This window comes from Denticeps clupeoides, chromosome 13 (genome assembly GCF_900700375.1).
Source record: "Denticeps clupeoides chromosome 13, fDenClu1.1, whole genome shotgun sequence".
NCBI lineage: Eukaryota > Metazoa > Chordata > Actinopteri > Clupeiformes > Denticipitidae > Denticeps > Denticeps clupeoides.
In genome coordinates, this window is record NC_041719.1 from 10,205,758 (window position 1) to 10,231,260 (window position 25,503).

General features: G+C 42.9%; 4 protein-coding genes and 2 non-coding genes across 13 annotated transcripts in view; 1 reads left to right on the plus strand and 5 right to left on the minus strand.

Annotated features, from left to right (window-relative positions):
* The window catches only part of mcf2l2 (MCF.2 cell line derived transforming sequence-like 2), a 52,314-nt gene extending 42,587 nt beyond the window's left edge, over window positions 1-9,727 (minus strand). For 6 of the 7 annotated variants that reach the window (XM_029001923.1, XM_029001922.1, XM_029001930.1 and 3 more), the window contains exons 1-2: window positions 9,664-9,727; window positions 8,303-8,483 (exon numbers count right to left, since the gene is read on the minus strand). In XM_029001923.1, the coding sequence (XP_028857756.1) occupies window positions 8,303-8,381 (79 nt within the window). In that variant the 5' untranslated portion in view covers window positions 8,382-8,483; window positions 9,664-9,727. Of the gene's footprint in view, window positions 1-3,385; window positions 3,569-8,302; window positions 8,484-9,663 lie in introns of those variants that run through there. The other variant, XM_029001926.1, reaches the window with a different exon arrangement.
* rfc4 (replication factor C (activator 1) 4) lies at window positions 9,708-14,490 on the plus strand. 2 transcript variants are annotated; one of them, XM_029001933.1, is made up of 11 exons: window positions 9,708-9,842; window positions 10,044-10,158; window positions 10,348-10,426; window positions 10,956-11,035; window positions 11,148-11,267; window positions 11,403-11,546; window positions 11,644-11,764; window positions 11,863-11,988; window positions 12,084-12,164; window positions 13,922-14,035; window positions 14,109-14,490. In XM_029001933.1, the coding sequence occupies exons 2-11, from the start codon at window positions 10,046-10,048 to the stop codon at window positions 14,202-14,204; spliced, it is 1,074 nt and encodes a 357-aa protein (XP_028857766.1). In that variant the 5' UTR covers window positions 9,708-9,842; window positions 10,044-10,045; the 3' UTR covers window positions 14,205-14,490. The 2 variants fall into 2 exon arrangements, with proteins under 2 accessions (XP_028857766.1, XP_028857767.1); XM_029001934.1 differs by lacking the exon at window positions 13,922-14,035.
* A 175-nt stretch (window positions 14,491-14,665) lies between these two features.
* On the minus strand, window positions 14,666-19,265 carry LOC114801892 (eukaryotic initiation factor 4A-II). The gene is made up of 11 exons (XM_029000368.1): window positions 19,197-19,265; window positions 17,734-17,791; window positions 17,515-17,647; window positions 16,871-17,010; window positions 16,517-16,685; window positions 16,229-16,338; window positions 16,011-16,154; window positions 15,795-15,932; window positions 15,632-15,721; window positions 15,465-15,544; window positions 14,666-15,379 (listed from the first exon to the last, which is right to left on the minus strand). Exons 1-11 carry the CDS (start codon window positions 19,223-19,225, stop codon window positions 15,235-15,237), a joined length of 1,236 nt encoding a protein of 411 aa, XP_028856201.1. The 5' UTR covers window positions 19,226-19,265; the 3' UTR covers window positions 14,666-15,234.
* Window positions 16,406-16,479, minus strand: LOC114802782 (small nucleolar RNA SNORD2). Its single transcript, XR_003751795.1, has one exon. It is a non-coding gene; the product is annotated as a small nucleolar RNA SNORD2 (small nucleolar RNA).
* On the minus strand, window positions 17,383-17,471 carry LOC114802781 (small nucleolar RNA SNORD2). The gene has a single exon (XR_003751794.1). It is a non-coding gene; the product is annotated as a small nucleolar RNA SNORD2 (small nucleolar RNA).
* An 866-nt stretch (window positions 19,266-20,131) lies between the features above and the next one.
* Window positions 20,132-23,530, minus strand: kng1 (kininogen 1). The gene is made up of 7 exons (XM_029000911.1): window positions 23,276-23,530; window positions 22,936-23,052; window positions 22,589-22,664; window positions 21,934-22,100; window positions 21,663-21,770; window positions 20,525-20,617; window positions 20,132-20,437 (listed from the first exon to the last, which is right to left on the minus strand). The coding sequence occupies exons 1-7, from the start codon at window positions 23,474-23,476 to the stop codon at window positions 20,132-20,134; spliced, it is 1,068 nt and encodes a 355-aa protein (XP_028856744.1). The 5' UTR covers window positions 23,477-23,530.
* Window positions 23,531-25,503: the final 1,973 nt, after the last annotated feature.

Consider the following 25,503-nt stretch of genomic DNA (forward strand, 5'->3'; position numbering starts at 1 on the left):
CTGTGCTTCTTCACAGAACCCATAAGCATGTGACCCGAACAGCCGAAAGAGCAGAAACCCCCCAGCTGGCCCTGCATGGAACATCTCATGATCCTGTTCTTCAGTCAACCTACCAGGCCTTGTGTAACACTTTACACCAAATCACCAAAACATACAGAAGGTGCCGATAAAATCACTCTTCTCGGAGCGTGGAAACAATCTCACCACTATATCGACACAGTGAGGAATCGTTTGACTATTTAAGGATCTGAGGTGGAAATCTTAAATCAAATCAATATCCAATTAAATGACACTCAACAACAATACTGCACATTCGTATTTTTCATATATATATATATATATATATTTTAAAAATGTATTATTATTTTTTTTTCCCCACATACGTTCCACATAAAATACAATCAGATCCAAACCAGACCATTTTTTTTAGCAAGTGGTGCCTGAGCAGAGCTCAATCATTCTAAAAAATGTAGTGGTGCCACAGGTTCACATCAGACTTTAAGGAGCCTATAAAAGCCAGGGAAAGCATTTGGGTGAAGTAGGACACGCTTTTATCACCACCCTCTCCCAGAGGGGCAGTAAACCAAGCATGAGGATGGGAGGATTGTGACAAACAATGACAAATACACAAACATACAGTACAGGCCAAAAGTTTGGACACACCTTCTCATTCAATGTGTTTTCTTTATTTTCATGACCATTTTCATTGGTAGATTCTCACTGAAGGCATGAAAACTATGAATGAACACATGTGGAGTTATGTACTTAACAAAAAAAGTGGAGACCTGACCTCCACAGTCACCGGACCTGAACCCAACCGAGATGGTTTGGGGTGAGCTGGACCGCAGAGTGAAGGCAAAGAGGCCAACAAGTGCTAAACACCTCTGGGAACTCCTTCAAGACTGTTGGAAAAGCATTTCAGGTGACGACCTCTTGAAGCTCATCGAGAGAATGCCAAGAGTGTGCAAAGCAGTAATCAGAGCAAAGTGCGGCAATATTGAAGAAACTAGAATATAAAACATGTTTTCAGTTATTTAACTTTTTTTGTACATAACTCCACATGTGTTCATTTATAGTTTTGATGCCTTCAGTGAGAATCTACCAATGTAAATGGTCATGAAAATAAAGAAAACACACTGAATAAGAAGGTGTGTCCAAACTTTTGGCCTTTACTGTATCTAAAACACATAATCATAAACTACATTCTGAGATGGGACCTCCAACCATTTCAAACCAGTATGTGAAAATGTACAGTAGAACGGTTATACACACTACTGTTTAGGGTCATTCAGACTTGCATTTTAGATTTTGTCTATTTCGATAACATCCTGACATCCAAATAAATCCTGTCCAGACTTTCTTCATGACTACAGTAGCTGGAAATGGATGGAATGTCTACATAAATGTTCACTGAAGCCAGTCCGTCCCATTTTCAATATGAAAACCGCTGCCCTGATTAAAGAAGATATAAAACTGTCCTTCTGCCAACAAGTTCCTTTTGTAATATTTTATCGTTGCAAAAAAAAAACAAGGACATTTAAAAATCCACCCAAACCATTTAACCTGAGTTTCAAGGCAGAGCGTCAGCCAAGAATAACAATAAAAGGATGTATCAGACATTTTTTTTGGTGCGGAAAGGCCTCTGATTATGAACATTTTTACACAAAAGCCTCCTGATTGTCCGATCGACAGTAATAACTGGTCCGCGGACAGCCAGAACAATCCGTGGGAGACCAGCGCAAGTTTCCAGACAGGCATGTGGGGTCGGGAGATGGTATGACATGCCCACGTGGACTTGATTATGCTGGGGCCCTTTTTTGGGGCTCCCCAGGGTGTTTGAGAGCCTTTGGCTGCCAGAACAGCAGATCTCCAGGTGAAAAAAAAAAGGGATATGCGCATGCCGACAAAAAACAAAAACTTAAATCTAACTGTTCCAAATCCGCTCATGCATTTGTGAAGTCACGGTGGGAAGTGCTGTCATTTCGGGAAAATGTAAGGTCGCCCTAAGGACAAAGGACTTTATTTTTTTTTTTTTTCTGTTTCCACCATTTTAGGATGGTTAAAAAAAAAAAAAAGAGTCTTGGAAATCCTCCCAGGCAGATGGGGAAACTATGCCAGGGTCTCGGAACAGAACAGAAGCAGCCTCGCTACCTCGCTTCCTCCTGCTAAAGCCATTTCCCGCAAGGCCACAGCTCAGAAGAGCAACATATATTTTACAGTCCGACCAGCAAACGTGGGAAGCACATGCCAAGAATGACTGAGAAGAAAGAGAAAAGTTGTTCATATCTCTCGTCTGTAAGTAAGAAGAACGGGCCAGTGTGCAGGCTGGACCGGACGCAGGTCACAATCTGGAGCTGCTGAAAGCAGGCAGGTCGTGAGGTGGCCCGTGTCTCGTCTAAGCTCTTTAACTGGAATCCAGCCTGGAAGAGCATCAGCACTTCTTCACCTCTGGTGCTGTATCTGATCCATCTGTTGTTTTTAAATCTGTGCGCGGAACGGCCCGAACCTGTCGGAGGTGACGGGAACACCTACGTCTCTCCGCGGCCGCCTCGGTCCCCCGGCACACGGCCAGAAGGCGGTGGTAGGACTCCATCTCTCCGGCCGATATGCGCACCGTGGAGAAGGGGGCGCCGCGAGAGCAGCGGCCGCACGCCGGGCACCGGGAGGGAAGGGTGGGGTAGCGAGGAGGAGGAGAGGAGCCCTCCATCCTGCAGCGCCGTGCATGCCCGGCGTGAGCCGCCACCTGCGTATGCAGCGCCGGGTTTGGCCAAGGTCAGTCCAGCACGGGGATAAAGGACAGAGGATCAGTGGAGAGAGAGAGAGAGAGAGTGTGGCAGTGGTGGTGGGGGGTAAGTCAATTATTCCTGCCGTCAGACGGGTCCCCCCGGTGCGGGATTTATTTACCACTGCTGGCACCTCCCCGCATCTCAACAACTGCTGTCCTTTCCCCTTCCGCTTAAATGATCCTTTACATTTACCTTTACAGCATTAACCAGACGCCCTTATCCACAGCGACTTACAGTCAGTAGTTACAGGGACAGTCCCCCCCCCCCCCGAGACACTCAGGGTTAAGTGTCTTGCTCAGGGACACAGTGGCCACCCTCTACCATTCCGTGATCCCGTGGAGTGTCCTGCCATTTCTGCACGTTTGTGTGAAGGACAGCCAGGTGAAGCAGGTCTTAAACCTCTCTGTACGTAATTAGAATGTATAATCTACTTAACTGCATCTATTCAGAGACTTAACTGTAAGTTTAAAGAGCTTTTTTATCAAGGATTTCCAAATCGTTAAGAATGAATAAGAAAACTCTTTCTTCAGTTAACCGGAACGGTAGAGGATGTCCAAGCAGGCCACCCCACGACGAAGAGTTGGGTTTCAAAGACTTACACATTACAGATCCCATGCTGAGAACGGTCGGCTCCGGGCCGTATATCGACCCCCCCGCGGCCCTCTCCCCTCGCTGTGCGTCCACCTCAGGCTCCGGCGAGCGCCCCGACTCCGAGCCGTGGACCAGCGCAGGCGACTGGCACGGTGGTGCGAGTGCGCGAGCCTCCTCAACAATGCTCGACTCGCCGGGGGCTTCCTCTTCCTCTCCCACCCACCAAGGCATTCATCATTGTAGGGAGCAGCCGCGGAGCGTCAGGAACTGCTCACAAAGAGAGGGCTGCTCCTTAAACCCCCCCCACGCCTCACCGCCTAGTGCACTCGGCCCTATCCCTCTCCCAGTCTGCATGCCGGTTCACCCCTCCCAGGAGAAGGGCGAGTTCCCCTTTTTGCATCCAAAAGTGCCATATGTGTCCACCGCAAGCTGTAGGGTCTAGACAGCCTTCCACACCTCAAATGGCACTTTTTAAAAAATTGAACAGGCCACCTTGGGCATATGGGATTAAAACCAGCGAGGCCTTCTCATGAGAAAATCGTGCACATTTATGGGATTTGAAAAACAATCCCTTACACTTGCAAAAAAAAGTCTTATACAACACAACATGTAAATAAGACACTAAAATATCAATGATGTTGCCCTCAATGAGCAATGTATAGAAAAAGTGCACAAAATTATTATTTAGTAGAAGTAGTATTGGAAAAAGCTCAGTGAAACCCAAGACTTTTCCCACAAAATATATTAAATAAGCAATTAAACGGTAATAAAATTTGAATAACTTAAAACTAAAGACAGAATTCAGGGTCGGTGAATGTGAACTCTGCGGATGGTTTATGAACCACAGTAACCCACGCGTTATGTTAGGTGTACGCATCACGTGTGGTGAACCGGGCAGTGTTACTGTTTGATTTTGGCCACTGAAAGCACTGGAACAGAATGGAATCGGTGTTCTATTTAAGAATGGCAGTGTGCAGTATATACTACAGCGGGCGGAGCCTTTAGATCATTTATTATCGTCGGCAAAAACCACTACAGCATGAAGCTGGTCCTCTTTACATGGAATTGGTGTGTGTAAGGGTGCACGAGAGTTAAGAGGTTAATGCCGCAGCCAGCAGAGGAAAGGATAATGGCCAACACATCCTACACCTCCCACTACTACCAGCTACCGGATTGGAATAAAAAGGACTATATCTCAAAATAATTAACTCCCGAGGGAAGACCAAGGGGAGCCAAAACCTGATGGACTGTGCTTTAATGCATTTACATTTTCATTTACAGCATTTATCAGATGCCCTTATTCAGAGCGACTTACAATCAGTATTTACAGGGACAGTCCCCCCCTGGAGCAACTTAGGGTTAAGTGTCCTGCTCAGGGACACAATGGTAGTAAGTGGGATTTGAACCTGGGTCTTCTGGTTCATAGGTGAGTGTCTTACCCACCCGATGCAAATAAGTCTTACTCGCCAAAAAGCACGACCCCTCTTAAAACCCTCTTATGGGTTTTTAAACGAATAAAAGCCGACAGGAATAAGCTGCCCTGCAACCTTGAGCTGAGAGGTTCAGTTACTGCTGCACAGTGGCACGTATTCGCTCTGATTCGTTTCCAGTAATGCAGAAGCGATCCATTGTGCACCTGACGTGACCTATAGCCAATGGCGCATGACAACGGCTATTTCAAGCCGAGCTCACAACGGTAGCACAGTATTTCAGCGCTGAAGGTGAAACTACACCATATGACATCACAACAGGGTCTCCAACAGCACAGCCCAGTGACCTCTGGTTCTTGGCTCTGGGTAATAAAAACATGAAAACAGGAATGAGCGGGCTTATTAAAAGCAACAGTTCCATGTTTGGATCCGGAGTGTGCTCTTCCTCTCCGTCCCTCCTGGCCAAATTGTGTCTCCTTTTACTCCAGATACCACTAAAACTCTTCCTACCCCTGGAGGTGCATAACGTTCAGCAATATGACTATTCATACATGGAGATGGGGCTTTTACGCTATCATCCTCAGACATAAACACACACACACACACACACACACAGGACGGGACACCAGGCCAGCTCTTGAGAGCACCCTGCTGGCTCGAAGCGATGTCTCGTGTTTGCTTCCTGCAACTGCTGTGGCACATCTCTCACAAATGTATTACATGCTGTCCAATGTGAACGTGGCTCCCACTCGTGCACTTTCTATGCATTTTACTTTCAAAACAAACACTGAAAGCCTAAAAAGAGAGACACAAACAGGAAGGTCCATGTTCTGTGTCAACTTTCAAAGGCACCATGCAGAGCTTTGAATCGTCTGTCTGGGTCGGCAAAGCTTTCTTTTTTTTAACCCCCAAGCATTATTTGAATCCAGTTTTGGAATCTCGGTTTCAGAATTTCATGTGCAATAAATTATATGGCTACATTATGCATTAAACACTAAAACAGGTTTCGCCAAATTATGTTTTCCAAAGAATGTGGACGGAATGAGGAAACAAATCAGATGCAGTCCCACATTAGAGGACAGGATCAGGACCTCATACCATGTCATTAATTAACAAAAAACATTGACATATGGGCAGTTTTTATCCCCCACCACAAACCAGTGAACAAACTGCACTACATCTGCAATCCTCAGTGTAGGATGGACATATTGATTTATGAAATGATTCATCAAAACTAATGAATGGATGGTCCACAACATATATACTCATAAGTGCAATATGGAAAATATTTTTCAAATAAATATTAAAAGAAAGAGTTTTAGAGCTACCACATCTAATGACTATTGTCGTGGAATCTATACCAAAATCGGCTAAGGAAGGAAGGGGGCTGTTGGGACTGTTCTGAAGTGACGTGTTATGGCAGAGTTGCATCAGGAGGAGACCGAGGGAAGGAAGTCTTGTGACCTTCTATTGTTCACCTTTTGTGATGTTCGCCATGGAACCAAGGTTTTTTTCAGCCCTGTGGACCCTCTAATTCTGTGCCAAGGCATAATTTTGTAACACATGGGCACAGGGCCATTGAGTTGAGTCTGGTGTTGATTAAAAGACAATTAAAGCCACAAAGCCTGCTGTGAGCACAAATGTGGAACCAAAAGTGGTTACAGTCTGACAAAAATAGACAGAGAACAACCACAGAGCAGAATTCAATATAAATTAAAAATACTATAGTCCTTTATATACATTTTAATGAATTCATTTTAATAGTAATTATTGTTTTATTATATTAATTTACCATTCGTTGCCATACATTACAATAAACATAATTTTACTTTATTTATTTATTTATTGCAAAAGGGGTCAATTTAAGGTCATTGCAAAAAACCAAAACACTACAATAGCACATCATGAGTTAAAAGACTCATCAGACCATCAGTGGGCACAGAACAAGAATTCAGGACACAGTTAAAGCATGAGAGACTGATGACACACCAGTTTTATGTTTATATATGTATCCCAAAAGTGGGATTTTTTTCAGGAAGGACAAAACGATTGTAGGATGAACAACAAATAATTACCCTAATTAGTAATTACATAACCAACCACCAGGTCATTTAAAAAAAAGACACACAGCAATAACACCTTACATTCCAGAAACCATGACATCACCAGCAACCAATGAGAGCACAGATATGGCCTATATGCTCTCACTAGTAGTGAGTCAGAATTGCAAGACTGAGACGTAACCCAACTGAGTCAGTGCTGTAACACTGCCTGTTTCTGGGTCTGGGACTCTGATGGGACGTGATGAACATATTACATAACAGCTAAAAAGGATAGCAGCTGCAATTACACTAAAGCAACATCCAGCAAAATACTGCCACAGCACTACTGTCTAATAAAGCACAGTTCCAGCAACATCAGGGTCATGTGATCTGTAAAATATTGTGCATCATGTATTTAAATATTTATGGTTCAATGTCTATATTTCATCAAATATTTATTCCAAGGTCAGAATCGTGAACCACGAAAGTCATTTAAAACTACAAATGGTTTCTCAACCATAAGAAATGCTGCTTCAGTTTCAACGCAAATGGCCAGGAGAGAGAGCAGCAGACCACTGGACTGACTGGTGTCATAATTGGGAATCCCTAGTGAGTTGAAGAACAGCAGGCGAAACATTTGGGAGGCAAGGGTCCAGTCCAGGCTGCTGCCATGAATCAATATGGTGAAACGCATAGGCCCCATGCAAAAGGCTGCCTATCACAGTTGCCATGGCAACTGCCAGTACGTCGCCTCAGGGCTGCTGCAGTGCTGGAGCTGCGGATGCGAGAAGCTCCAGCGTGGCACAATAACCTACTTCCTGTGCCTGGCCTACCAAACCTGCCACGGAAGAACGGACCACTCACGAGGATCCTTAATTTTTAACCTGATGCCATACTGCTTAAAAAGTGAACCATTAATCACAATCCTGCAGGGTTAACCCTACAGTCACAATACTGATTTTTAACAATATGAAACTTTCTACTCACTGCAACACTTTCTTTTGATAATTGGAACATAAAAAAATAATTTTGCATTTTAGTGAATCCAAAACCACTCATCAAACAGTAAAATGTGTCAATATTCAAAATGTTCCCATGTTCAGCTTCCTCCTGATTGGCATCCAAGCGAGACAGACGATGTTTTTTTATCTAATCTAATGTAATTACAATTTGATGTGGGAAGCATATTCCAGACAGATCATTTTTTTGTTAAACTGCATTTGTAACATCTGCTTCAAAAAGGCAAATAACGATGGCTATAATTTTAGACACTGAAAAACTGACCACATATCTGTGTGTGTGTGTGTGAGAGAGATTTCCAAGTAGTCCAACCCCCTTTACTACACACTGTCAAACAGGGCACTTGCATCCTGAGGCTGCTGCAGAATCTTCAGATAGATTGCATACCCCCAAATCTCCAGCACATCCCCATTTCCCCTGATTCCCCACTCACCGACATGGGTGACGACACAGTCCACACGCTGCTGAAGCTCCTGCAGAGACATCTCGATTTCCCTCAACCAGCAGAGCATCTCAGGGTGTGTATGGCCGCATCCAGTCTCCCTCCCCTTTCTTCTCCTCCCGCACACGGGAGGGCTTTCCCACGTACCCCGCACAAAGCGTGATGCCACTCCCTGCCGGAAAGCAGAGCTCAGATTTAAAGAGGCAGAAACTGCAGAGTCCAGCCAGCACAGCGTCCTTTTAAAATGTAACCGGACTGCGCAGAGGAGCCTCGGTTAATTATCTCTCGTCTGTGCACACACACACACACACACACACACACACTCCCTCTTGGTGGCCAGGACTGTGTCACTGACTGGGGACTTGCTGGTTTACACGCTGGCCCAGGCACAGAACCACAAATCACAGAGATGCTACCTGCCAGTCGGCTGCTTTAAAACGTGGACTGGAGCTGAGCAATGGCATCCAAAACGTCTGCATTAAGAGTCATTTATAATGATGTTTAAATAGATTACTACATGCTTGCAACCCCCTATAAATTGTTTTGAAAAAATTATAAACACGTGTGTGTGTGTGTGTGTGTGTCTATATATATATATATATATATATATATATATGCATATATTACTATTATTTCTGTGCATATATATAGAGAGGACCATAATTTTATTACAATATTCGTTCCTTTTTGATTGTCCACTTTCTTTTCGTGGGTTTCGGATAGGGATCTCAGCTCCTGGAGCAGTAAGAATACACTTTAATGGTGATCGCTGCCGGCGATGGTGAAAGTCCGCCCCGCAGTTTGCCGTTTTCATCTCCCCCAACACACATCACCCCTGGGACCGCGACGCCTGCCTTGGGAACTGTCTGCCGGGCGACGGCAGCTGCGCCCATCGCCCGCCCCGCCCCGAAGCTTACTGTCAGGTCGTCGCTCTGAATTAGCAGAGCCATCTGAAATAAGGTTTTTACATCACTAAATACATTTACATTTACAGCATTTTACCAGACACCCTTATCCAGAGCGACCTACAATCAGTAGTTACAGGGACAGTCCCCCACAGGAGACACTCAGGGTTAAGTGTCTTGCTCAGGGACACATTGGTAGTAAGTGGGATTTGAACCTGGGTCTTCTGGTTCATAGGCGAGTGTGTTACCCACTAGGCTACAACCACTAAATCTTTTTATCATTTTGTCTCCATAACATGGATATGAATACATAATAATTTACAAACATAAGTTAAATAATTATTTACATAATAATGTACACCAAAAAATGTACATTGAAAGCATGCAAGACACGACAACACGCAGATTTCCGATATAATTCGCCATATTAGCATCATAAAGAGGCACCTGTCAGTGGCGCCGGTCCAGGCGTTGTTTTTCCCGGAAGTGACGTAAAAAGCGGACGCAGGATTCAGACGCGCGACTGGCGGGAGTCCGCGGGACTTGTCGGCGAGTGTGGCGCACGGCCGCACGCTTCACTTGAGGGTTTTTTTTTTTTTAGTTTTGTGGAATTTTTTATTTTTTTGGTAAGAATGTCGCCGTCTGCGAGCTGTTAGTTGCAGTATATTTGCCTCAACCTAAAGCTAGCTTAGTTGCAGCTAACTAGCATTTAGAAGCAATGCGATACTGCGGCTAGCTACGATGATGTCGTTTGCCGCTTTTTCAGTTTCCTTCTATCCACTCTGTGTTGAAATAATTGCCATTTGTATTCCTTATTCTTATTTAAGACATGCAGGCGTTTTTAAAAGGAAGCTCCAGTCAGAGCACTAAGCCTCAGAAAATCAAAGCAGCCGGACCCAGTGGAGAGAAAAAACAGAGACCCATACCATGGGTGGAGAAATAGTAAGCGATTATGCTCTACTATTAGCTTTACGCGGTTTTAAAATGGTTTGCAGTGGTGCGAAGAAACCACCACCATGTAGCGGATATTTCCTGTTTTCATTGTCAGTAACGCAGTTCTCATGCGTGATGTGGTGATCTAATACTGAACAAAACCATGACGGCTGTGTGTTCATTTTTATTATATTACAGCAGACCAAAATGTGTGGACGAGGTTGCATTTCAGGAGGAAGTTGTTGCAGTTCTGAAAAAGTCTCTAGAAGGAGCTGATGTAAGTCTGTGATATGTCCAATTCATTCAAATATCACCAACTAACAATGGAATTCCGATTTCCTGTGAGCTTTCTGGAAGAAACTGAAATTTGGTCTACTAATACTACTTTGGTCTAATATTTTTGGTCTCCTTTGGTCTTATTCTGTTGTCACTCACATTTATATGCAAAAATACATACGATTCTCAGAGACACTTGAGCAGAAATGCAGATCGTACTGTGGGGATTCCCAACTTTTTTTTTTTCTCCCCATTCATCTAGTCCTGATGTCTTGCTGAAAGAAGCACTTGCTCATAGGGGTTGCTGCCCCTATTGAGTTTCTTCTAGACTATTAATAGTCAGTGTAGCTCCCTTGAACCCTGATGTCATGCAACATGATGTCCTGCCAGTTTAGTTATTCTTCCAAGACTGTCTTTTTGTGATTATACATAAGTTATGCACGTTATGTGTAGGTTAAATGCACAGGCAGTTTGTTTGCACATAGTTCTAAAGGAGTGAAGAACATGTATTATCTTTCTCATCTCTGAAGTTACCAAACTTGCTGTTCTATGGACCACCTGGCACAGGAAAGACCTCAACCATTTTGGCAGCAGCAAGAGAGCTCTATGGGTGAGGTTGCGCTGTTTGTACTGTAAACTAAAGTCGTTCCAGTGCTAAATCTGTGGTTTGTGTGTCTGTATTAAATGGCACTTGGGAATGAGATGGATTTTCTGCTCTGCAGCCCGGAGCTCTTCCGGCAGCGCGTGCTGGAGCTGAACGCCTCAGATGAGCGAGGGATTCAGGTGGTACGTGAAAAAGTGAAGAATTTTGCTCAGCTGACAGTGGCAGGATCCCGTGCAGAGTAAGGGCTAGTCTGTGTGCTCTCCACCTAAAATGGTATCTTGATGGATGTATTTGGTCTGTAGACATGAACTGAGAAACATATCAAAGCAAGGAGAAACTGTATTATAACACTGCTGACCTCACTGTTCTTTAGTGGGAAGCCTTGTCCTCCATTTAAAATAATCATCCTTGATGAAGCGGACTCCATGACCAATGCAGCGCAAGCTGCCCTCAGGCGTACCATGGAGAAGGAGTCTCGGACCACGCGCTTTTGCCTCATTTGCAATTATGTGAGCCGGTCAGTGAAACCCCTGTTTACTCACCACGTGTGCAGCACTTGAATGGCTTTCAAGTAGATGTTGTATTTACCTGTTGTTTGACGGTCTGCTGCTCAGGATCATTGAACCCCTGACGTCCAGATGTTCCAAGTTCCGCTTCAGACCACTTGCCAATGACGTCCAGGAAGAGAGGCTACTGAACATCTGTGAGAAGGAGAATATTAAATACACTAAAGAGGTGATAACACTGGAGATGCACATTGATACTGGCCTTGTAATACATGAATTATTTTAGAAACGGTTGCTGAAATTTGGTACATTTATTGTTTATCACAGGCAATCCAAGCTTTAGTCAAAGTTTCGGATGGGGACCTTCGAAAAGCAATAACATTTCTTCAGAGTGTAGCCAGACTCAATGGTGAGAAGGAGATCACCGAAAGTGCTGTGATTGAGATAGCCGGGGTGAGTGTTCTCATTATTACTCAATACAATGAATTGTGAATACTGCTGGATTTGCCCTGAAGTGTGAATTTTTTTTTTTTTTTTTTTTTTTTAAGGTTGTGCCCTCAAAACTAGTTGATGGATTGCTTCAAATCTGTTACAAGGGCACATTTGACAAGATGGAGATTGCAGTAAAGGTATGCAAAGACATAAAGTTGGTAATATTTATAATTTCATTTTATCCTGAGCAGTATTACTGCTGTATCAATCATTTGAGATACTGTAGGGAAAATAAGTATTTAATACACCCCCAGTTTTTCAAGTTTTTCTTACAAAGAATAGCGAGATCTGTAATTTTCATCATAGGTACCCCTCAACTGAGAGTTTGTCTTTAAGATTCAAGATTGGTTTGTCAGAACAACAGTATTCACAGTATACAGTGTTGAAATGATGTTTCACACAGACAGCCCCCCCATAGTGCAATCATAAAAGAAAAGAATATTTGTATATACACACTAGACTATACTAACTAAAGCTTAAGTACTGTACAGGTTCTCTCTACAGGATAATCACTCCTATCCTCCACTCATTACTTGCATTAATTACAACTGTTTGAACTTGCTACCTGTATAAAACACCTGTCCCCATGCTCAGTCAGACTCCAAAATAGACCTGCAAAGGGTTTGGACGGGCTACAGGCAAACAGCTTGGTGAGAAGCAACAACTATTGGCAAATTTATTCGAAAACTTGTCCACTTGTCCAGTTTGCTAAAGACCAGATGAGGCATGGTAGAAGGTCATGTGGTCAGATGATACTAAAATAGGTCTTTTTGCTATGAACTCCATTCGCCGTGTTTGGAGCAAGAAGAAGGGTGAGTATAATCCTAAGAACACGATCCCAAGCCAAGTAGTGACCTAGCCAGTCTCCAGACCTGAACCCAAAAAAAAATTCTATGGAGGGATCTGAAACTGTGATGCCCGGCGACAGCCCCGAAACCTGAAAGGAGTGCTGCAGCGTGTGCAAACTTGGTTAAGGACTACAGGAAACACCTGACCTCTGTAGTTGCTTCTGTACCAGATATTAAGTTCTATTTTTCTATTGTATCAGATACATACATACTTTATGCAATAAAATGCTAAATAATTATTTTAAATTCAAAAAATCACATTGTATGATTTTATGAAAATTACATATCTCCATTCTTTTTAAGTGGGGAAAACTTGAAAAATCATCTGTGTCTTACATATTTTCCACACAATACACAAATTTTATGAAGTGGTTTGCCAGGTATTTTTGAGAATAGGACCTTGTTTCATGTAATTATTTGTACTCTATAGAGCAGATCTTCCCTTCCCCCAGTTTAGTAGTGTGAGTGTCTGTCCTGACCTCATTCGAAAGGAAGCTATTAGCGTCAGGGTTCTGCTGCAAGATTCAGCGTTAGCACACTGCCTGTAAGGGAGCTTTTAAAACTTGTTTGGCAGCCATGGCCGCATTTTAAGATTGGGCCATTATTCAATGGAACAAACAGCTCATGTCGCAGCGGCAGCAGCTCAGCTGTAAATGCTGAACTCTTATGGTATGCTTGTTCATGTAGGCCAGAAAACCATAGCAACTCTGTCGAGAATTTTAGAATTTTTTTTCATAAGTTTGCCATTGCATGTTTTTAATTCAAGTTTACAATGTCCAAATGTATTTTCAAATACCAGTTTTAACTGTTTTATCCCCTTTTTGGCACACTGCTTTATGCACATTTAGTGTAGTTTAGGGAGGTTGTGTAATCTGATATTTGAATTATGCAGTGTACATAAATTGCAATACGTCAATCCAGGGCGACACAGACAGCCCATTTTGACCTCACAATCATTTTCAAGATTTCATCCTTACAATGTTTTTTTTTTTTTTACTTTATATTGAAGAAAGTAACATTTTTGTTTTCCCTATTACTTTAAACAGAGCTTGATAGATGAGGGCTATGCTGCAACACAAGTCCTTAACCAGATACATGATGCCATCATAGATGCCAGCCTCAATGACAAACAGAAATCTGCCATTACTGACAAAATGGCAGTAAGTATTTTCAGTTGTATCTAAATTGAATTAAGATACATTAGGTATGATACTTAACATTGTTTTCTTGTAGGAAGTTGACAAGTGCCTGGCTGATGGTGCTGATGAGTACTTACAGCTGATGAGTCTGTGTGCAGTGATCATGCAGCAAGCATCCCAGAGCAGCTGAGCTGGACATCCAGTCTTATATGTCAGTTAGTGGAGATGTTCCCACTGGATTTTTCCCCAAACTCTTTGAGGGTTCAAGTGCTGTTCATAGAAGAGCTTTGTTTCATATCTTGTCTTTTGTGAATACAACCTGACTTATTTCAATGCATCTTTATTTCTTTAATGCCAATAAAATAAACGACCATTTAAAAAAAAATAAATTCTTGACTGCATTAGGATGGGTTTTTTGAACTGTGCGCTTTTGCTATTAAAATAAAAACAAAAAAAAGGCTATTCTTTTCATTTGACAAGTACAGTTGCACATAAAATTTTTGCATGCTTTGGAGTAGCATTGATTCTTCATTGCCAGGTTAACTAGCTCAATGGTAAGTATTGACTTTGCATTAATGAGCCAGGTCTGTTAGGTTTACTCCCCCCCCCTAATACAGACTTAGACACAAGTACTAGTCCAGGGTCAGCAAATAAGACACGTAATATCATTCCAGTTTATTTCAAAACAGGACAAATACATTTCAAGGTCAGGTAAGTGCTACTCTATAGATATATATTGTGGCCCACATTTAAGCAGTATTGGACCTATTAAAAATAAAATTTAAGAAAGTAGGATAAATACATTGCACAAAAGAAGAATTGCAAAGTGCTTAAATAATGAAAGGCCATTTTTATCAGATACTACAATAACTGCACGGATGCTAGCTTCACAAAATTAGCAGACTTGACACAGCATTTATACCTTTTAGTCCACAAATAAGTGATTAAATGATACAAGACATCTACTATACACACATTTATAGATCTAGGAAAATAATACCTAAGAACGCATATACTGTGAGAACTCATGTCTATTTGTAAAGCCCACAGTTAAAAGGACTATGCCTACAGCAGTCCCTGTAACAGCTCACGACCAAACGTCTGGAGTTTCTGATTCACTTTCAGCATGGACAATTCGAATTCGGATTTAAAAACAAGCACAATGCACCTGTGTGTTTCAGCAACAGAGAGCACGGCCTTACAAGACAGCAGCCCGGGAGTTAAATCAGGTCGGCCACATTCATAGGCATCTCCTCAACTGTAGTATTGTAAAATGTCTCAATGTCCCGAAGAATCCTCTTGTCCTCCTCGGTAACAAAATTAATAGCAACTCCTTTCCGGCCAAAGCGGCCACCGCGTCCAATTCTGGTGAGAAGGGGAGATGGCGAATTAGTCAATTAACTCATTTAACAAAAGGAAAAAGCATGACGACTGCAACAAGAGCACGGACCTGTGAATGTAATTCTCTCTGTTGGTGGGCAAGTCGTAATTAATGACCAGGGAGACTTGCTGCACATCGATGCCACGAGCCTACGTTGTATTTTAATAATTTATAGAGGTAATCAGACTTCAAATGCACAAACATGCGGCACATTTTTTTATTTGTGTCAGCATTACCAGCAAATCTGTGGTGATCAGGACTCTGCTGGACCCTGATCGGAATTCTCTCATGATCACATCCCGCTCCTTCTGGTCCATGTCTCCATGCTAAAGAGGGGACAAGACTCATTACACAGTTCCTGGCACGCACACATACGACCTCATCATGAGAGGAACTCACCAGGGCAGAGACGGTGAAGTCCCTGCCATGCATCTTCTCAGTCAACCAGTCCACTTTTCTTCTTGTGTTTAAGAAGATCACGGCCTGAGTGATTGTCAGAGTCTCATATAGATCACAAAGTGTGTCTAATTTCCATTCCTGGTGGGGAAGCAATTGGAAAAAGTTCCCTTTTGCCCAAATCCATTGTAAATTCTCTTTAATTGGATCCCGACTCACCTCTCGTTCTACGTTGATATAGAACTGCTTGATACCCTCCAGGGTAAGCTCCTCTTTCTTAACCAGGATGCGGATAGGCTCCCGCATGAATTTTTTTGTCACCTCCAGCACATCGGTCGGCATGGTGGCAGACAGCAGCACAACCTGAAACAGACGTTCCAGGGATGTTTAAGAGATGGCAGCGGCCGTCCTGTGGAAACTTGATGGGCACAGCTTACTTGGATGTTGGTGCTCAACTTTTGAAATATTTCATAGATCTGATCCTTGAATCCTCGACTCAGCATTTCATCAGCTTCATCCAGGACAAACATCTTGATCCACTTAGGAGCTGCACAAAGACAACCAATGCTACTGTGATCTAGTCGATGGGTGTGACCAAAAGTTGAGGCAATTACTAGTGATCAGTTTGGGATAAATCTTCGTCACGGAAAAGATCAGTCCCGAAAGATGGTCAAGCATCATTTCACTGCCCGACGTGATGTCCCATGACATGGTGTTTTACTTACACAGGTATCTCCGGTTCAGCATATCAAACACACGACCAGGAGTCCCGACTACTATGTGGTAGGCCTCGGCCTGGAGCTTCTGCATCTCGTTGCGCACATTTGTACCACCGATGCAGGCATGGCAGGTGGCGCCCATGTAGTCACCCAGGGCCAAGATGACTTTCTGAATCTGTCAAACAACAAAATTCACATGGTTCTATCTTATCTTGCATTAACAGACATCCCAGATTAATCTTAGATGCACTACACATTAGGCTCACTTGGAGGAAAACAAACAATTAAGAGCTTCAAGTGATACCCTTCAGTTCATCCATGCTGCCTTACTCTGTTGCCAAGAGCTAAGGTGCAGCATACCTGTTGGGCCAGCTCTCTTGTCGGAGCTAAGACCAGAGCCTGGGTCTCTTTTTGCTCTACCTCCAGCTGCTGCAGGATGGAAATTGCAAATGTGGCAGTCTTGCCAGTGCCTGACTGGGCCTGAGCAATAACATCATACCCTTTAAAAAATATACGGAAAAATAGAACTGTCAGCTTGCTGATCTAACGTCTGAACATTAAATCAATGCAGACTTGTACATGATGCATCAGGAGTAACTGACTACATGATGATCACTGCCTCCTCACCTCCACAGAGTAAATTTGTAGTTAAAGAATGACATTTTCTGAAGCAATTGCACTTTCATTCATGTATGTGGGTCTTCCAGACCAACACAGGATATTTACTTACTGGACCTTTACAATTCAAGGCATTTTGACATATAGTATAACACACCATTGATACTTTTATTTTACTATGCAGTGAATGTTAATATTCCATGCTTGATTAGTAATAAAGAGGTGCCGGCCAGATGATACTGAGTGATCATTTTGAGTGATGATTTTGTTTGGAAAAAAAAAAAAAAACATTAAAAATCTCTCTCAAGTCAGTCCCGAAAGATGGTATGCAATCATTTCACTCAGATAATTGTTGAAATGGAAGTTCGTCAGTGATCACACCCTACCCTTGATGCATGGAATGATGGCCCTCTGCTGAATGGCTGATGGCTTCTCAAAACCATACGCATAGATGCCCCTCAGGAGGGTTTCTTTCAGGTTCATGTCATCGAAGTTGTCCGTGATCTCATTCCAGTTGCTCTGCAATGACAGATGTTTGGGTTTAAAGCACATGGCCTCGTGATGTGGATACTGCCATGCAGAGCCATGTTAAATGTTTAAGTTACCTCGATGACACCATCAGGCTCCATTCCCTCTGGGCCTCCATGGTCTCTGTCTCTAGAGCTGACAAAATGCAACCTTATTGGTAAATTGTCACAAACGAGCATCAACTGCTTCCATGTGCAAGCAGATGGACAGTGGTGGCCTAGTGGGCAGTGGTAAGGAAGCGGCCACGTAATCAGAAGGTTGCCAGTTCGAATCCTGATCCACCAAGGTGCCACTGAGCAAAGCATCGTATGCACACACTCCCCCCCCCGGGCGCCTGTCATGGCTGCCCACTGCTCACTCAGGCTGGTGGTTTAAGTGCAGAGGACAAATTTCACTGTGTGCACTGTGTGCTGTGCTGCTGTGTATCACAAGTGACAATCACTTCACTTTTTTTTCTTTTTAGATGGAAACACCGTCCCAACAGGCTTTTAACGCTGATAGAACATTATCAATCAACAGGCAGTGGTGGCCGAGCAGGTAAGGAAATGGGTAAGGCCCCATAATCAGAATGTTGCTGGTTCAAATCCCGAACCGCCCAAGGTGCCACGGGGCAAAGCACTGTCCCAACACTGCACCGTCTGCAGTGTTTCACAACAACAACAAAAAAAGTTTAGAAATTTATATCTAGAAAGATCATTGTTTGAAAATGGGTTTGAATATTAAAAAAAAAAACGTGAAAAGAATAAGTCATTTGCAACCCACATCTTCTGATGCACTTAATACTGTACTAGGGCAAATCTGCCCAGTTTTATTGGTGTAACTTTTAAGCTGTAGAAAAAAACGTGAAAGGCTTTTAAAGCTTGCAGACGCTGTGCGGATATTCCACGACTGACAGCCATTTACAACATGAACAACGTCTGGACTTCAGTTGTTTTTTTTTTAACCAATCTGAAAAACAATAATCGTTTTACAACGACGTTTCCATACGACCCTTAACCTCCGTGTTAATGTCACGATTAAAACACGCCTGAGACAGCAACAGCCTTGCCTATTTAACGCAATGAAAAGGCCGCTCGGTAAACCACCTCTGCCGGCAGTTTTAATGTCACCAGGCATTGATGACATTAGCCCACAACTTTCCAAATGCAGTATTGTAGCGTGGTGGTAGGAGCCTGGCGGGTACCTGTGAACCAGAAGACCCGGGTTCGAACCCCGCTTACTACCATCGTGTCCCTGAGCGAGCGTCTCCAGGGGGGACTGTCCCATTAACTAGTGATTGTAAGGCGCTCTGGATAAGGGCGTCCGATAAATGTCGTAAATGTAAGTATCCTGGCCGGGAGACACAGGTCTGGCCGTTCACTCCGTGTCAAACTAGCCAGGGAACTCCGGACCGCACCCCCGCCCCCCTGGTCCCCGGACCCTCCTCACTCCCCACTGCGTAGCTCGCGTCGCCCGACGCCGCCGGTCAGCTCCCGACTGGAGCGTTGCGCTTCGTCACGCCGCTGCGCGGAACGCAGGGCGCGTTATTGTCGCCGTGTACCTGTTGTAATCCGCGGAGCCGCTGGACATGGTCTGACCGAAGCGTCGGGGCTCGACTGAAGAGGAAGTGCGTAACGCGCGCAGTACGTTTTTACTGCGCGGCCACATCCGGTGAAGGGGGGGGGTGCACATGGGGCTCTGAGTCGCGCCACATTGCATACAAACGAATTTATATATTCAGGTAATAATGATGTTGTTGTCTCTTGTCGCATTTTGTCAAGTCAATCTCACAAATCCACGGGCGTTGACTCTGGCCTGGATCTACATTAACAGGCGGAAGGATATTGCAGTAAATCCAGTGTATACAGACAGCTACGGGGTTTCACGAATCGTTCAGCAGGGTGTCGCGAGTCTGGGTAATGTATTCTTTCTGTGTGTTTGAAAAATTCTGCCAGTAACACGTACAGTGGAATTAAAGCTCTTTTTTTATTCTCGATTAATCTAACCTAATGAGATTAATGAGAAGTGTCTGACATCAACAAAAATCCAAAATCCTGTTTAAAAGTCTCTTTTCAATGAACAGGAATTAGTAGCTGAAAGAGGGAGTAAGATGGAGTCAGTCTCTGTGTAGGTCATATGTAACCTCCACATGAATGCAGGGCCCAAGGTTTCCCAGCAGAACGTTGTCCAGAGCATTGGTAGCATTACAAATTGACCCTCCTTGCCTCCCTTCTTCTAGCTTCTAACACATCAAACTTTTTGACAGGTGTCATTGTGACAAAGTTGATCCCACGTTTGTTCAAACGGTATGAAACGTAATTGAGAACTTTTACGAAGTGTGAACAATGTTAACAAGGTCAGCTACTTATGAGTTTGCAAATACACAGCAATAGTCTCCAATAATATAACAGTTTATTCATAATTCCTCAAAATAGAGCGCAAAAGAGTGTGTTTTAACAACAAACAGTAGAAGAGAATCATGACCCTGTTGCCTGTTTACTGTAACAAATCTAGATCACTGAATGCCCCATCTCCTGGACTTATGGATGGTGGAGCACTAAGACTGGGGTTAGTGGGAGGGGTGGCTTCCACTGGCACAAACTCTTTCCACTCCTTCGAGGGGCAGTTGAATGACTTTTCAAGAGCCGTGGTGGTGAAGGACAGTGGGTTAGGGGTGGCATTTCCTTCCTGAGACTCCTCTGAGGACCTGTCTGTCTTGACAGGCAGAGGTGGAGGAGTTGTGACTAGTCTCATGTTCCTTAGTGGAGACCACCCTGGTGGCCTCCTCCTTGAATACACCTGCTGCAGTTTCGTGGACATGGAAAAGTAAGGTTAATTAAGGCGAATTCAGGCAGAGCATTGTGAACAAGTTTACGTGATGGAACTTACAGGAAGAAGACCTGGTGCACAGATCACATGTCCCTCGGGAGCCTCATGTCTCCATGGAGCCACATCAACCGTAGAATTGCAATGTACAAACATCTAGACATGACATATATTTTGTCATTTTTCATTGGTCTATTGCATTGGTCTATATATCAATACAAGTCCCTGCATCATTTCATTTTATTACACAACTTCATTTGGTTGCAGTGGTAACCTAGAGTTTAAGGAAGCAGCCCCACAATCAGAAGGTTGCCGGTTCGAATCCCAAACTGCGAAGGCACCACTGAGCAAAGCACCGTCCCCACACACTGCTCCCCGGGCACTTTTCATGGATGCTCACTGCTCACCAAGGGTGATGGTTAAAAGCAGTGGACACATTTTGGTGTGTGCAAGGTTTTGCTGTGCTGCAGTATTTCCCAATGGCAATGACTCTTCACTTTCATTTATGGACACCTATGCTTATTTGCATGATTGGATTGGATCTGGTGAGAATGTCACCTTTAGAAATATATTAACTTAGAAAATTGATGACATGTTTAAGACTTATTTTAAGCCATACTTTAATGGTCTTGCAGATGTGAGCTGACACAAGGAAAGCTGCTTTTAAAAACATCTCATTAGCTGTATAATAATAGTAGAAGCATCATGGAATTTTAACTCAAATGGCCGGAAACTTGCTCAGTGCCACTCAAAGGTTGTTTGAGTAGAACTAACATCGTACAGTAGAAATAACTTAAGGGGGCAGTGGTGGCCTAGTGGTTAAGGAAGCAGCCCCGTAATCAGAAGGTTGCCTCCAAGGTGCCACTGAGGTGCCACTGAGCTAAGCACATCCCCACACACTGCTCCCCGGGCGCCTGTCATGGCTGCCCACTGCTCACCAAGAGTGATGGGTTAAATGCAGAGGACACATTTTACTGTGTGCACCATGTGCTGTGCTGCTGTGTATTACAATGACAATCACTTCACTTTCAAGTACGACTAAACTATATGAATCACAATTAACTTTAGTACCACATTCTGATATGCAAATAGGTAATCAGTGCATCTTTTTTGCAAACTATAATAAATTTCAATGCATGCATTTGCTTCAGTCAATTGTTTAAAAAAAATCTTAATTGTGCTGTTCCCCTTTAAAACATACCTTTTCCTCATGTGGGTGGCATTCAGGGGTTACCTCGCTGAAATCTTTTTTTGTACAGTTGCTTCTCTGCATGTCAAATTTCAGTCGGTACCTGAATCCAGCAACCACCTTTAAAGGAAAAGTGTCATAGTGGCCTCAACACAGGCTAGCAATCAGAAATGCATAAGCTAAAATACAGGAGGACAAGCCATGCTAAGTCGTGGCTAGAAGGTAGTCTTTAACACTGAAGACTTAAGCAAATGCGTGTAAAATGTATGGGAAACACACCTACCTGCCTTGAAGCTGAGCCAATGGTATTCAGAATAAATAAATTCAGGTCGTCATGCATGCTGTTAGCTTTTCCAAGAGAGTAGCTTAGTGGAACCTTTAGGTCCTCACTTTTTACATTAATATCCTCTGGACAGCCCAAGCATGTGGCACGTGATGAGGTTACACGCTCTGGACACACAGAATTTTACATGTAACACAGTATCATGTTATATAGCTTTGTTTCCCACAACACTAAACAAAAGGTTACTGAACCAGCAAGACCAGTCAGATCCAATATACAAAAAATTTAAACCTGAGTAAAGCATAAACTCTATCAAGGGGTAAACTCCTGAGGAGCATATGTGGCATTTCAGGAAAAATGGAAATACATGAAAAGTCTCATCAAATGGTTATTGAAAGATTGAATTAAGTTCTTTGAATCACACTTGATATATTCTTCTTACTTAAAAGCAGATGTATACGTACATATATACTGGCCTCTCACCACTTATTGTAAGGATCTTATGTTAGATATGACCACATTCTAAGCAACCAAGAACAAGCTTACCTTCTATTGACACTTGACCCCATGGCAGAGCTCAGAAATAAATTAATTCACATGCATTTTACCAAAACAATCCCTCCTACTCTTCTAAGGGTCCCGTGCTGCAACTTACCCAAAAGACAGTCAACAAAAAGCAGTTCTTTACGTCCCCCTGTGACAAGGATTTTTGATTCACAAGTTTTTGGATCCTAGGGGGAGAGATTGGTAAGTTAAGGTTTGGTCTGGAACAAATCTGGGCTTCGCTGAAGTAACCCTTGTAACCCTTCAAGGCACTAAAAAGCACTGAACAGAGCCTTGTGGGTTTAAACCATCCCAACGGACATCGATTATGATGTCACCAGACATAGTAGACCACAGAAAGATACAACTTCAAAATAAACTTCTCACACTCAGGTGAGAGGACACTTTAGTCAATTTTAGAGAGCATAATTCCCTTAATTGGCCATTTTTGACCACTACCTTGGAGCCGCTTGGAAGATATTCACAGTCTCGCCACTGTTTGTCTCCACCTATTGGGCAAAGTGTCTCTCTGCTGGTGAAGCGCATGGAAAGTTCTGTTCTTGACTCATTTTTAGCCTTTGAATGCACAAATAAGGTATTGTGAGTTATTTATATATATATACACACACACACACACATTTGATACTTGTAGAATATACAAATGAATTCAATATACTGAGTGGCATAGATAGAAATGTCCATACCCTAATTTTTGTAACACATGAGTCACAAAATGATAAAGCCTTCTATTATTTATGAAAATGAAACATAAATATATAAATTCACAAAAAGTATTCACCTGCTTAGCTTCATGAATTTGATAGAGAGCATACAAATTGCCCGAAGTTAGCATCTGGTTATATTCCACAAGGGCCAGATCCACTGCCTCTTGCACACTTTTGTCATCACAGAAAAGCGAGACCTCCTCCTGTGCCCACCCGCCAGCCCAGAACAGGCAGGAGAGGCAGGCAGCAAGCACCGACAGCCTGTCTCCCAGCATTACAGCAATAGCATGGACGCCCCAGGTCAGGAGACTGGAAGCTGTCCTCACCGTACTTTTTCTCTTGTAATGATTGACGGCTGTTATATAGCAGAATGTCGGGTCTGCTCCCACCCCGAACCGACTTGTGCAAATAAAATGAGACCGCAAACAGCAGAAAGCCTCCCAGGCATTCATAAGCGTTCCTGCAAATGTTTACTTACCTCTGTTAAGCCCTGCAGTGCAGAAATCAATACTTCACATTTTTTGCTTTGAAAATGACGACAAGAAATAAGGACAATCAGAGCCAATTTTATTTTGAATAATTATTTTACATTTTGAAATATGATAATGGAGCAATGTATAAATATGGTAGAAATGTATTATTCCGAAGCAAGAAATTATTCCTCCACATTTATGTGGTGAGGAGTTGAACATTTCAACATGTTTTAACCAGAGTTCTGGTTATAAATGATGTGAACATAACATAATACACTTTTTTTGCAGCCATAGTTCCACAGGATCGTTTTTGATCCCGGCGGCACGGTGGACGAGCAGATCCTCACACACACTCATCTCACAGCACAAGACTTTGGATGTGTAAACATAGCCCCTTCTTCATGCCTTTCGTAAAAAATACAAATTTGCGCTGATCACATTGACAAACCAGTGCACTGTGTATTCAAGGGGATACTTTGTACTTCTTTACCTTTGACCCTCACTGATTCATAATACCCACCCACAATGTTTGATTTCCTGCATTCCTAGAATTTCCCGTGCCGCATAAATGAAAGAAGCAAGTTTTAACTTTTAAAAGGTAAATATCTATAAAATAATCAATGCTCCAGAAATGCATCTCCAAAAACACCCGACAAAAAAACTAAAGAAATGCACATAAAATTTGACACTGTTGAAAACTATATTGGCTCAATGTGTACATGTTTGGGTGTGCATAGGGGGTCTGTTTTGTCTCACTGTACATGTCTGAATGTGTTCTAGTGTAGTGTAAATTTCTCATTAAGCAAGTAGAAGTAGAAGTTGACAAGTGCCAAAGTACATTTAGTAAGCACAATTTTCACAGTTTTTCACAGTTTTAGGCCACTTCATGAAATGGATGTATTGCAAAATGAGAGTAAGTGTTTTTCAACATGTGTGGGTTTTTTAATTTGTTCTATTTATGATGAACTTGATGATTATTTAACATATGTCTACAGATTTCCATTTTTCTATTTTCAATCACTGAGGCCCCGCCCTTCCCTTTCATCATGGTGCTGCTCCAGTATTGAAAGTTCCTGATTGGGCTTTTGACCACGCCCTGTCTCGTCTCCCATGATTTTGTTCACCTGTCTCTATAAATGCCTCCCCTTGTAGTCTATCACCATCAATCTATCCTGAGTCTGTCTGTTTGTGTGCAAGTGAGTGAGAGTCTGAGACTCTTGATATTGGGTTTTTTTTTCTTCTTCTTCTTCTTCTTCTCCTCATTTCAGCCATAGTGCTGATTATATACACACACACACACACACACACACACACACACACACACACACACACACACACACACACACCTTCTCATTTATTTTCATGACCATTTACATTGGTAGATTCTCACTGAAGGCATAAAATCTATGAATGAACACATGTGGAGTTACGTACTTAACAGAAAGTGGAGACCTGACCTCCACAGTCACCGGACCTGAACCCAATCCAGATGGTTTGGGGTGAGCTGGACCACAGATTGAAGGTAAAGGGGCCAACAAGTGCTAAACACCTCTGGGAACTCCTTCAAGACTGTTGGAGAACCATTTCAGGTGACGACCTCTTGAAGCTCATCGAGAGAATGCCAAAAGTGTGCAAAGCAGTAAGCAGAGCAAAGGGCGGCTATTTTGAAGAAACAAGAATATAAAACATGTTTTCAGTTATTTCACCTTTTTTTGTTAAGTACATAACTCCACATGTGTTCATTCATAGTTTTGATGCCTTCAGTGAGAATCTACCAATGTTAATGGTCATGAAAATAAAGAAAACACATTGAATGAGAAGGTGTGTCC

Bases quoted from the DNA above. Each gene is read 5' to 3' on its own strand.
- rfc4 (XM_029001933.1), top strand. From the start codon at position 10,046: ATGCAGGCGTTTTTAAAAGGAAGCTCCAGTCAGAGCACTAAGCCTCAG. The intron at 10,427-10,955 runs GTAAGTCTGTGA...TCATCTCTGAAG, and splicing joins AGTCTCTAGAAGGAGCTGAT to TTACCAAACTTGCTGTTCTA. The intron at 12,165-13,921 runs GTATGCAAAGAC...TACTTTAAACAG, and splicing joins AGATGGAGATTGCAGTAAAG to AGCTTGATAGATGAGGGCTA.
- LOC114801892 (XM_029000368.1), bottom strand. From the start codon at position 19,225: ATGTCCAGCGGCTCCGCGGATTACAACAG. The intron at 15,933-16,010 runs GTGAGTCGGGAT...CTTCCCCACCAG, and splicing joins ATATCAACGTAGAACGAGAG to GAATGGAAATTAGACACACT. The intron at 15,722-15,794 runs GTGAGTTCCTCT...TCCCCTCTTTAG, and splicing joins ACTTCACCGTCTCTGCCCTG to CATGGAGACATGGACCAGAA.
- kng1 (XM_029000911.1), bottom strand. From the start codon at position 23,476: ATGCTGGGAGACAGGCTGTCGGTGCTTGCTGCCTGCCTCTCCTGCCTG. The intron at 22,101-22,588 runs GTAAGTTGCAGC...CTGTGTGTCCAG, and splicing joins TTTTGTTGACTGTCTTTTGG to AGCGTGTAACCTCATCACGT. The intron at 20,618-21,662 runs GTATGTTTTAAA...TGTCATGTCTAG, and splicing joins GCCACCCACATGAGGAAAAG to ATGTTTGTACATTGCAATTC.